This window comes from Frieseomelitta varia, unplaced genomic scaffold (genome assembly GCF_011392965.1).
Source record: "Frieseomelitta varia isolate USP_RPSP 00005682 unplaced genomic scaffold, Fvar_1.2 scaffold_729, whole genome shotgun sequence".
NCBI classification, from domain to species: domain Eukaryota; kingdom Metazoa; phylum Arthropoda; class Insecta; order Hymenoptera; family Apidae; genus Frieseomelitta; species Frieseomelitta varia.
The window spans coordinates 92,834-105,472 of record NW_025110511.1 but is presented as its reverse complement, the minus strand read 5'-3'; the positions used below and the strand labels follow the sequence as shown (position 1 = coordinate 105,472).

General features: G+C 45.5%; 1 protein-coding gene across 4 annotated transcripts in view; it reads right to left on the bottom strand.

The window, feature by feature from the left end:
• LOC122535486 (protein bicaudal C homolog 1-B) overlaps nt 1-12,257 on the bottom strand; it is a 17,998-nt gene extending 5,741 nt beyond the window's left edge. For 2 of the 4 annotated variants that reach the window (XM_043667056.1, XM_043667058.1), the window contains exons 1-5: nt 12,179-12,255; nt 10,392-10,675; nt 9,724-9,767; nt 5,322-5,391; nt 346-425 (exon numbers count right to left, since the gene is read on the bottom strand). In XM_043667056.1, coding sequence (XP_043522991.1) covers nt 346-425; nt 5,322-5,391; nt 9,724-9,767; nt 10,392-10,620 — 423 coding nt within the window. In that variant the 5' untranslated portion in view covers nt 10,621-10,675; nt 12,179-12,255. Of the gene's footprint in view, nt 1-345; nt 426-5,321; nt 5,392-5,499; nt 6,471-9,723; nt 9,768-10,391; nt 10,676-12,178 lie in introns of those variants that run through there. The other 2 variants (XM_043667057.1, XM_043667059.1) reach the window with 2 other exon arrangements.
• Between the last annotated feature and the right edge of the window lie 382 nt (nt 12,258-12,639).

The window sequence follows — 12,639 nt, the reverse complement described above, 5'->3', positions numbered from 1 at the left end:
TTTTTTTACTATCGTTATCGTTTCGATGAATTATCCGCGATAAACGTAGGCAAACATTCTCTCTAGGCACGACACGCGAACGCGCGATCGATTTCACACATCGCTGACAATGAGAGACGAAATGTCGATCGACGAGGTCACCAGTGCTAATCGCGCGCGGCTCTCGCGTCTCGGTGTGACGTAACGTATCGGTAAAAAGCAGCGAAATCGCCCGTGAACACCAGTCGCGCGAGCGGCTGTTATCGCTCGGAGATACCCTCGACGATCGGCTCGACCTGCGAATCGTTTCGACCGAGGACTCCTTCTCTCGCGAAGAAAGAGAGGTGGGAAAGATGTGAGACTTACCCTCGTGTCCAGAATTTCCATTATCTTCTCCTTCGCAGTTCGTACGTCGTCGGGTCGCCCCGCGACCTTTATGTGCGGATCTGCAAAGAGAGGCCGAATTATGTAATGTTACGCGACAATATTTGCGTGTCAATCCTCTCGTGATCGAAATTCGACGAGCACTAGCCCGATCATCGGGATCGGCTGAGCTCTGTACATTTCGGAGCAGCACGTATCGTCGGAGTGGTTTTTAATATTCTCCGAACGCCGCACGCCCCTTGAATACGCTTTTCTTCCTGGATACAAGACGTGTCCCACTGGGGCAGGAAGACACATTCGGTTCGTCGACGATCGAGTCGAATCGAACTCGAAGGTTCAATCTTTCTACAACTACGACGCTACAACTACCGACGACCAAAGCACGAAATTTTCATCAGAGAGAACGAAAGTTGAAGTGAACGAGAAAAAAAAAAAAAATGAAAGAAACTTTATGGTACAATGGTGCGTACAAGCTTTTGTCTATATACCTTACGAAAAATTATTTAAACCTTTAAAGATACTATTTATCACGTCTATAAAGCAATTAACAAAAATCACACGATTGTAATATCAAAATAATCTAACAAAAATTATATAATTGTTTATTTTGTTATTTTCTAGTTCTAGTGTTAACACTAGAGTAAAAGAAACGGAAGATTTTTATGATAGAATAGGGTACGCAAGGGTTCACAAATGCACTGTCTCGTATCTATAAAATCATATCTAACAAAATTGTTACAATTATATAATTGGTCATTTAATTACATGATTAATATACAACTGAAATGTTATAATTATATAATTGGTCACTTTAGTAGTCCTAGTGTCATCGCTAAATAGTAAATGAAACAGACGATCTTAAGTAAATCTGAAGTAAAAGAAACGAAAGATCTTTATGATACAACAGAGCACGCAAAGATTTTATTTAGGTATTTATACGAAGCCCCCAAGAATACACTGTTTCGTATCTAACGTATATATATATATATATATATATATATATATATATATATATATATATATATATATATATATATATATATATATATATATATATATATATATATATCCAAATACGGTCATTTCGACCATTTCTGGCAGTTCTAGCGTTGAGTGCAGACAAAGAGAAAGGAACAAGGAGGCAAAGGAGGATCGAAGCGCGTGCAGCAAGTATTATTTATTTCGTAACCGATCGCCATAATGGTAAGGATGCATGATTCCAGCGGCTACTCGCGCCGCGAGCCACCTCCTCGTCTGGTCGGATTCCAACGCGCGAACCAAAGCTTTCCAAAAAAGAAAAATGAAAAGAGAATGAAAGAAAGGAGGAATCGATACTCGCCGGTGAGTTGGCGCAAAAATAGCGGGGATAACAGAGAGGATAACGACCAAGCCGGTTGCTAAGAGAAGAAAACTCGGGCCGAATCGAAACGGTGACCCAGAAATAGATCGCGGAGAGAACGCGCGTTGACGACCTTCGCGAATCTCCGCCGCTGCACGACAAAAGCCAACAGCGAGAGATAACGCGCGCGAATCGGTGAACCACGATCGGCGGCGAACGATCGATCATCAAGGTGTCGAACGATTATACGTGGCCATTTCCCGGGCTCGATGCATAATTTTGCGCGCGTTACGTAACCAGACATAACAGCGCCGATAAATCGTACCGGCGATCGGTTTCTGTTCGTGGAAAAATCGTGAATCGCAATACTTGCCAGACGAAGAGACAAAGATTGGCCGTTTTCAGTGTCACACATCGCGATCGCGCTGTTCAGATTCGCGTCGAATAATGGCACGATGTTTTGATCGCGATGCTCGAACGCGATCGGTTTCGATTTTAAGCGATCGTGTGTCTCGACAGTCAGTATCGTAGCTTCATCGAATTACTTTCTATTTTGACTAACTCTGATTAACGTGTGCATAAGTAGGCATAATAGTTTTCACTTCGTCTATTTTTATTGCTTGGTAATAAACGGGTTTTTTGACCGCTCGCGCGGGCAACTGTTTGCGGACCGTAACGAGCGACCAAAACCGTATAATATAATTCGTCGCCTTTCTTCTTGAACTCGCCGGCATCGTACGACATCACTGAATAGAAATTTATTGGGAAGTAATGAATTTATTATCCGTTTTGCCTTACACTTGAATATACTTGAAACTGAGGAAATGTTGCAATTCTGGAGCAACGAATTCTCTTGGCCGCATAATTACGCGAGCAGTTATTAATTTACGTCCTATAAAAAAAAATCCATTCGCGAAACCGTTAGAAAAATAAACGTGCAACCTTTTCTAAATTTGTTAACCGGGAAATACGTGCCAATTGTCACGACGCAAGTAGAGAATAAAATGTTGTTATAAAATAAATATTGTAATTAATATAATGTTATTATAAAATAAATGTTACAATTAAATTAAATTTCTCTGTCGTAAGTTGAACTGAAATGAAAGATTCGTCCCTGAGGAAGTTAAACAGTTGGAGATTTAAAATGGCTCGACGCGTTACCAGCGATTGAAGCGATTCGTAGAAGTTCAAGATATCTCGACATACTTTTTCCTACGATAATTTTCCATCGTGCGAACCCGAGCTTCCCGACTTTTACCGGTCAAACAGCTTGAAATGAACCCTCTGCCCTCGACAAACCTCTTTTGTTTCACCTATCAGCAATTTATTTACGAAGCATCTTCGTGAGCTTCAAACAAAACGACATATCATTGGAAATAATCATTCAAATGGTATTTAACACGAAATTTTTCCTGATTATATCTTTCCGATATGTATTTCCAACTTTACAATTATAATTTAAAGCAATCATCAACGTGCATTGCGGGTTTGCTAAAACAAATCTGATGACAGTTACAATCTTTGGAAAAGCAATACCCTTCGTTTATCATTTTTCCAAACTTTCGTAAGAAACAATAAGAAGTCTATGTAAATTACTGACTCATTCAAGATTGTCTTCAGAAATTTCTCCTTTCTGAAATTTCTTTTTGTTCTCCCTCTTACGTCATTACTCTGACTTTCGCTTTAAGCGTCAACACGTTCGTTGATAATTATCAACAAATTATCAACAAATTACACAAAAGAGGAAGTTCAATCTGTCGGCTAGATTCAAGTACGATGTCCTCAGCCGAGTGCAAAAGGATTAAATCTATCTCTTGTCAGTTTACTCGCCGAGTATACTCCGGAGCACGCTCGGCCACTCGTTATCAACGATACACGCGATTATCGCCGGGTCTGAATCGAACTGCCAGAAAGAGGATGAAAAACATTCTCTCTCTTGTTGTTCGCGAACGGACATTTCGTCAAGGTTTCGTTGCGTGCGTGCGCTTATCAATGGAAAAATTCAAAGGCGCAGGGCGTATGCACGACGTCGTAGGAAGTGGGAACGCGGATGCGGATGCGGGGCACAAGCTCACGCGCCGACCTTTACCAAGAGACTCGAAAGTAAAGTAAACGCGCCATCCTTGAGCGTCGCTATTATCTCCGCGTTGAGAAGTCTGTGGCCGTTCGGCCGGTGAATTCGAACGAATGGACTTGGAAAACAGACGACTTCGAGGCCGAAGGCAGAAAAGCTGAATAATTTACGCCACGACGACAGGACTGTTTGTCCCGAAATTGCAATGTTCCCTCAGTTTCAAGTATAATAAATTTATTATTAATAAATTCTAATATTGTTATTAATAAATTCTCGCAACAATTTCTATCCGACGATGTCGTATGCCGACGAGTTTCAAAAACAAAGCGACGAACTGTTGTGTACAGTTTGGTCGCTCGTTATGGTCCGCAATCGGTCCAAAAATCGTTCGAAACCCTACCGCAACGACAAAATTGTTTTCCAAGGAGAAGGCTAGGAAAATTTATCCCCGAAAATCGGAGATAAGATGGGTAAGGGTCTAGACAGATTATTTACATCGAATTATGCGTTCAGGCCATGGTGAGACGACCTCCGGAGGAGAATGGGCAACGAACAGCTGTTCGGGTCACGGAGGAAGGGATGAATCATTGAAAAGTTTCCACGGCGGTGAAGAAGAGAGAAAAAAAAAAAAGAGAAAAGAAAAAAGCGGACGGAGAGAAACACACCGTGATACGTTTCCGTTCGGCCCGGAGGAATTTTCGTCGGAGGCGACCGATACGAATCCGCTCTAGGAAACCTCGTCTTTTTACCTCGTCGACACGCGCTGCTGCACTCGAGAGCGAGCACTCGCGACTCCGTTTCGTAATCACTTTCGATTAATAGGCGCGTTCCGATAATCACGACAGTCGCGCCGGCAACGAGCTGCCCAATTTCTAGTTGACCATTTTCCAGAAAGCTACGCGAGTTTCCCTTTCGAATTTTCCACGTCGAAGGAAAAGAGACGTGGAAAAGAACGTGTGTGTGTCTCTCTCTCTCTCTCTCTCTCTCTCTCTCTCTCTTTCTATACGCGGCACGGAGGGAACGAAGCGAAGCGAGAATGAAGCGCGTAGACGCGAGCTGCAAATAGACGTAAGAAAACACACGATACGTGAGTCGAGCCCAAGGCAAATGCGACTACGTACGTACGTAATCGCGCGTCGTGTTACACATATATGTAACAATGTCCGCTCGGTAAGCGATAAACATTGAACGCGCGACCGACCCGAATAAAACGGGGAGCCGCGCGACGATCCAGGAAACGATTGGTCGGATCGCCGGCGACCATCCAAGGCCGACGGTGTCGTCGAACCTACTTACTCAGATCGTGTCACGTCGCGAAACGCGTCGCGTCATTTCGCCTACCGTCATTTCGTTTCCGGGTCCGTTTGTCCGACACTCGCGACATTTCCACATCGAATCGAATCAAGATATTATCTCTTGAATTTAGAATCCAAGCCTCGCGCGTCTCATGTCTGCACGCACTACTTCCGGTGATCGAGATCAGCAGCAACATCGCGGAACAGTTCGAACGACCTGCGCGTGATCGCGCAGGCGCGCGTTACTTACCTTTCTTCGACTTTGCTCCGATCTTCAGACGGGACGGCCACGTAACGAAGGTGTTCGTCTCCTCCATGATCTGCAATACACATCGAGAAGTTTCGTTTAATCACGGTTAATTTGCTAAGGGCGGCTAAACTTCGCGATTACGCTTCAACGAACGTGACGACAGTCGAACAACGTTTACCACGGTCATCGTTGTTCAGTGGTGATTGATATCTCGATCGGTATCGATCCTCCGGCAAGTCGATCGAATCGTCGATGAAACGTCGATGAATCAGCGACGAAAATAAAGAGAGGTACACAGAACGCAAAGACGATTCTCTCTCTCTCTCTCTCTCTCTCGCACTGTCCCGTCGTGGTCACTGTTCGCTGTTCACCTTTATATTCCTCTCTGTCTTCGAAACTTCAGAAGACTCCGAGAGACATGACCGGAGTTGTTAGCTACGTTTCTCGTTGGCGGCCGACGGGAAACCCTCGAGGCTTCTCTATCGGGACCGCGACAGAGAAAGAATCTCGAACGAACAGAGACAGCTCCGGGTGACGTACTTTCACTGCCACGACTGTCGAGAGAGAACCGCGGAACGTTCCACCGCGCCGCGTTATCCGTTCACTTCATCGCGACTATCCGACACACGCCACGATCCAACGGATCCAACCGGCGCCGGCGACCATCGATGATGTGATCGATGACTTTCGCTTCGTGACCTCCTCCCCTACCACCCTCCCCCTCCCCCCTCCTACCCCTCCTTTCCGCGAAAATTCTCCCGAAATCCGTGCGAAGCGTTTCCCCCTGTCGGAAACCCTCTATCGTTATCAATCTCGTGCGGCGAGCGTAGGCTCGATCGGGGGAGGGGAGGGGGGGGGGGGCACGGCTCGTTCCTCGGATTGGCTGCCGGCTAATCGAGCCAACAGCTCGCGATTCACGCACGCTTTCCGCACACGACACGCAACGCACACAGCGACCCGGTGGATCACGTAGCTCGGCAACTAGGCAGCAAGCAGGTGGCACTCGGCTCTCGATTGTCAAGTAGATGGAAAATTTTCGCGCGAAAAGACGGCGCGGCGGTGAACCGGCTGTCTCGTTCGGAGGAAACGGAGGCCACGTCGCGGCTCACGATTTTCGACCGCGTCCGGATCACTGGCACGACTGACTGACTAACAGCAGATAATGTAACGGGACGGCTCGGTGAACCACCACCAGCACCTCCCACTCGCCGTCGCTCGTCACGACTCTAGCGGTCTTCGTTTCTCTTCGTCTATCGAGGCCCGTGCTCCTTCCGCCCGTCGAGAGAGAAACGACACAGGCAGAAACCGAGCAATACCAGCCGACCACCAAGCACATCTCGTTTTCCACTCTGCTCTTCTCCTCCCTGCCCGACTCTTTCTCCGCGCGACGATTTAAAGAGCCGGCGAACGCGAGGAGCAGGTAGTCCATCCATTCACACGACTCACCTGCCGAACTTCGTGACTTGAACTCGAGCTCCTCTGTTAACCTCTGCGGTGCTAAAAAAGAAGGATCCCACTACGAACAAGTGTGCAAAGGCAAACGGATACGAGCGAATGGGAAATCGAAGCCGGATAGTTTCACGGTCGATTGTTCTCTATGGAATTCGTGAATCTTTCCTCGCGGAAGTTTGAATGGCAATTCGACTTACACGGCAGGCGGAAAGGTGAATGTTCAGACTCGGTACCATTCGGACAATATCGACCAACTGAATGAAAGGATCGCCGATAAATTCGATTTTAAATATCATTCATAAACATTTGAAATGTACGACTCATTTTCTGTTTCTTCTATATATATCTACGAGAGACAATGCCGTTCGGCCATCAAAACTACTGCAGGTACGGCTACAAACTCGAACCCATAATTGAGATTATTATTGAACAATGCATACTCCATTTGTTTAAATCCCGTTTATTGAAACGAATTTTCAATCGCTACGTTTAATGAACATGAAATTATATCGACAAAGAGCAACCCTCTAATAGACGTAAGATCTACAGGCTTAACCTCTTGCGCTGGAATGACGTGCACGTTGAAAACTTTTTGCCCCAAAATTGCAATATTCTCTCAGTCTTAAGTATAATTAAGTATAATCCAGGCAAAACGAATAATAAACTTATTACTTTTCAAGAATTTCTATCCAGTGACATCATACCGACGAGGTCAAAAAGAAAGCGACGAATTGTTGTGTACGGTTTGGTCACTCGTTATGGTCCGCAATCAGTTGCCAGCGCAAGCGGTTAAAACCTCTAATAGACGTAAGATCTACAGGCTTAATCTCTTGCGCTGGAATGACGTGCACATTGAAAACTTTTTGCCCCAAAATTGCAATATTGTCTCAGTCTTAAGTATATTTGAGTATAATCCAGGCAAAACGAATAATAAACTGATTACTTTTCAAGAATTTCTATCCAGTGATATCATACCGACGAGGTCAAAAAGAAAGCGACGAATTGTTGTGTACGGTTTGGTCACTCATTATGGTCCGCAATCAATTGCCAGCGCAACTGGTTAAACCCTTTAATAGACGTAAGATCTACAGACTTAACCTCTTGCGTTGGAATGACGTGCACGTTCCAAAATTGCAATATTCTCACAGTCTTAAGTATACTTAAGTATAATCCAGGTAAAACGAACAATAAACTTATTACTTTTCAAGAATTTCTATCCAGTGACATACCGACGAGGTCAAAAAAAAAGCGACGAATTGTTGTAAAAGGTTTGGTCCCTCGTTATGGTCCGCAATCAATTACCAGCGCAAGTAGTTAAACCCTCTAATAGACACAAGACCTATAGGTTTAACTCCGACTTATAGACACAAAAATATTTTTATATTGTACCCCGGACAGTTTCAATCGGCTGAACAAAAAGGACTCGCCGAAATTCGATTTTAAGTGTCATTCGTTTGAACTTTCGATGTATGACGCGTTTCTTTGCTTTTCGTATCTACGAAAGAGACAATACCGCCTGTCTACCTGGCTGCTCAGTCGAAGTTCAGGTAGTTTGGATAATTGGGATTGTTCTTGAACATATACACATTCGTTTATCTAAACGCTCGTTGAAACGAATTTTTAGTCGCTACGTTCCTCCAGAAATTTTCATACGATTATAGATACAGAACGTTTAATGAACGTTCATCGTCTCGATGAAGCGAGAACGCGTTAACTATAATTAGTTAATAATTACAGATCGACGTTTCCTGATTCAAGCGTAGTTTACTTTTCTCTCTTTCAGCTAAGAGACTCGAGCTAAGAAAGAGAAGAGATAATTCAGTAACGACGCCAAAAAAAAAAAAGAAAAGAAAAAGAAAAGAAAATGTTTCGTTGTAGAGCGTCAGAGGAACAAGATCGAGTAGTGCCGCTCTATAAATAATCGAGTGGTGTATTTCCAGGGCCCCTTTTACGCAACGTGTCAACGATAAGGATAAGCGCGAGCGTTGCCTTCGAACGCATTGGCAAACGTTTCGCCTTCCTCTTGCGCTCGTGCTCTACGTGCTCCGCTTATCGCCGTTCCGACTGTTTGCGCAAACAGGTGTATTATCTGTTAATCTCGCGACCATCTATCTGATTTTCCGAAAAAAAAAGAGAGTCAACGCGTCACGCGTCCCCTAAGTATGTATGTGCTTTCCGGATGCAAACTTTTGCGCTCCGCAACAGAAGGTGAATTGAAGAGAGCGCGAAGGAACGAGACGAAAAGGAAACGTTCGAGAAACGGTGATTCGATAGAATAGTTTCTGACATTCGAAAGAATGACAAATTATCTGCCGTTCTAGCAACATTGTCAAAGGAAACGGACTACAGAAATAGTTCGGTTCGGTTTCGTATAATTGCAAGGTCGTAGCACGTGTACGATTAGCGAACGCGATTCGCAAAATGAGTAGCGTTTCGCGCCAGTGTTCTTTCTTTCGTTCTCCGCGTCGCTCGCCATATCAACTATCGCTAAAACTCGACTTTACCGAACGAAATATTTGTCTGCAATAACATTAAATATTTGTCTCGCGCTGACCTTCCGTCCACGCGGATCACGCTTTGGATTAAAAAGAAAAGAAAAAAAGTAAAAACGAATTAATATGCGTAGTTTCGTCACAATCGAGTTTCACTCGATACGATTCACGCGTTACGTGCTGTATTTATTTTTACGCGTTCGTCCCGTGACACACAGGCCACGGATAGCTGATGCCGCACGATGAACGAAAAAGTGTCTTCTAAACGCGTCAGCGATAATTGATATCGCGTTCAAACTTGTTAACAAACAGCAGCGAAAAAGAAAGCGAGAATTAAAGAGTAAACCTGCACGCGTAGGATGAGAATTTGTGGGAAAAATGTTGCGCGCGGAGAGCGAATTTCACTGGCGGATCAACGAATCGGAATATATCGGTGCGAAGGACGAAAGGCAACTTACGTTACGAAAAAACGTGTCCGCTAGCTTGGGGGCGTCGCTATCACCTGTAAACAAAGAAAATTGTATGATCAGGGTACAACGAACTCTCGTCCGTTTTTTCTCTCTCTCTCTGTTTTTTTTTTCTTGTCGATACGTTCCATCTTCGAGGATGGATCACGCGCGAAAGGTCGCGGAAATCCTCGGAGGAGCGTGATGTCGATTAAGGCCGAAATCGGCGACGAGACGAATTTCGATTGTGACAACCGACTCGATCCGATTCGCCCTGCCAAACGGATAAACTTATCGCTCGTATTTACGTGATTCCCTCAATTTACAGCCAGAGCCGTAAATATCTACATATCATGGAGTGTCTCGATCAAAATAAACGTTACGATCCCGGCACTTCTAATCGCGACCAATTACTATTTGGCAAGGCAGGCCTCCTAATTCCGTTTACAAACAGATAATCTGTTTAAATGGTAGCGCGATATGTAAGTTCCGAGGATCGAAAGTATGTGCTCGTATGTTTGACGAGGAAGAAGTAGAAAGAAAGAAAGAAAGAAAGAAAGAAAGAAAGAAAGAAAGAAAGAAAGAAAGAAAGAAAGAAAGAAAGAAAGAAAGAAAGGAAAGCAGAGAGAGAAATAGAGGGTGAAAGAGAGGTCAAAAGTTGAATGACCTTTGTCACTCACCTAGTAGCATTTGCTCCAACTTTCGGCGATCAACGCGAAATCTCTCCTGATGCAGATCGTCAAGATTGCCAATGCCAAGTACAGCCGCAATGTCGCACAGCTCCTCGCGGTTCTCGATGCCCGATTTACCGGAGATGCTGGTCGTCATCGTGCCCTCCGACGTCTCGGACATCGTCTCCGTCGCTTTTTTCTCGTTTTGTATCACCTCGTCGGGTCTCATCTTGCCCATCAAAACTTCTCCGACAACCACTCTTCACCTCCGACAACAACTCTATCGGTACTTCCTGCGGAGACAAACGACGAGATGTTTGAAATACGATTTGTTTGTTAGGTTGGTTTCCGGGCCGGACGTAACTCGGCGCGGGTCGAGGATAAAGGATAAGTCGAAAACAAGGGTAAAACGGGAAAATTCGAAGCGTATCGCGACGTATCGCGGGTACAGGGCCATTTCTTCGGCCGGAATGTCGGTGGCGATCGACATTCGGCGGGTTCGACAAGCGTGCCGTGGCGTACGAAACGACGCGGACGATATTGGGGAGAGCAGTGATCTCGATCGCGCGGAACCTCTCACGCCGGCACGCCATGCCGGTAGTCCCCTCATTCTCTCTCTTTCCGTATTTACTCCTTCCGCTGCTTCCCTTTTTCGCTAACCGTTTTCGCTATTTTCTTCTCTGGAGCCAGGGTTCGGATCGGCGCGTCGTCTTCCTTTTTCCTTTTTCCTTTTTCCTTTTTCCTTTCTCCTTTCTCCTTTCTCCTTTCTCCTTTCCCGTGTTCCGTGTTCCGTGTTCCGTTCGGTTTGCGTGGGTTGTACGCTACCGCCACTGTCCAGGGCCGACGACTATGGTATGCTTGTTCCCGGCACCGTTCGCGTAAATAGCCGAAGGGATACCGGTGAGCGTAGCGCCACCGGCCGATTTCTTGGAATTCGAGTTGAATTTCGTGGAAGAGGCTCCCAGGAACCGACCAATCGGAATCGGCAAAAGCCCGGGCTCGACGATATTCACTCGACACGTGGTTTTTCATCAGAAACCCCTCTTTCCCTCGCCCCTCCCCCCTCTCCTCACACCGCCGACGCGGTCTGCGACACCACCTCTGTCATCTACCTTTCCCTTCTCGCACCAACATCTATGCCAACGAACGGTGGCAAAAAATTGTTTTCGCCAACGCGCGACACGTCGCGTGTACCTGTACGTGACTCATACCACGTCGATTATCCCGACGAAAACAATGCAACCGATACTCGAAATCCAACCACGTCCGATACCCGAAACTGTGCTCGAGCAAACAGGCACCGTCCAAACTTCCGACCGAATTTGCCCGCCATCGGTCCATTCACCCTCTGTTGTCTGTCTCTCTGCCCCGTCAGACTCTCTTCATCCGTCCTTCTTCAACCTTCGTCAACCTGACATTTTGCTTCAACGTCAACAGACATTTACTTCCTTCGACTTTCACCTCTTATCCTTCGCGTAACCTCCTCGGCGCGGGCTCGCCGATTCGCACTGTTTTACTTTTGATCGTGACACCGTGACACGATTGCGTAACAACAAGCTGAGAGAGAGAAAGAGAGATCGTCGTGAACTGGATCAAACTAAATTGATTAGGAAACAACGGTAGGATCGATCGCAGATCACTGCTACATTTCAATTTCATCCAAGGGCAAGTTCGCATTGTGATTCGAATGTTTACCAAACCTGGCCATTTAAATGAACAAATTAACATTAATGGTGGCAAATAATCGTCTGCTTGCTGTCTAAATATAGAGTAAATAAACTATCTCGCATACGAACCTCGGATTGATCGATGCACCTTTTTTTACGCCGGGATCGCAGTGAAAATCCTCAACAGATGTTGAACGACGCTCGAAGAACGCAAGACAACGGAAACACGACCGCGACGACGAGGTGAACAACGAGGAAGCGACGCGACGACAGAGTCTCTCACCACGTGCTTCTTACGACCGTTACCTTGACACCGCCGCGATGGACTGTGTCAACTAGGGTTCCGTGTCTCTCACCGGTTAATTCCGATCCCTACCGAGCAATGCCGATTCTTCATCTATTGTTCAAATTTGTCCCGAGGAATACCCATCGGAATGATTTTCCATTTGCTCGACGAAGTTTGAGTTTGAGTTTTCACCGATCGACCAGCCTCTTTGTTCTTTCTTCTTGTTAAGCCTTCGAAATTAGTCGGTCACATGAACTGAAATAAATTGTACTTACCTTAAGTCCTACAATGTACAGACCCTACG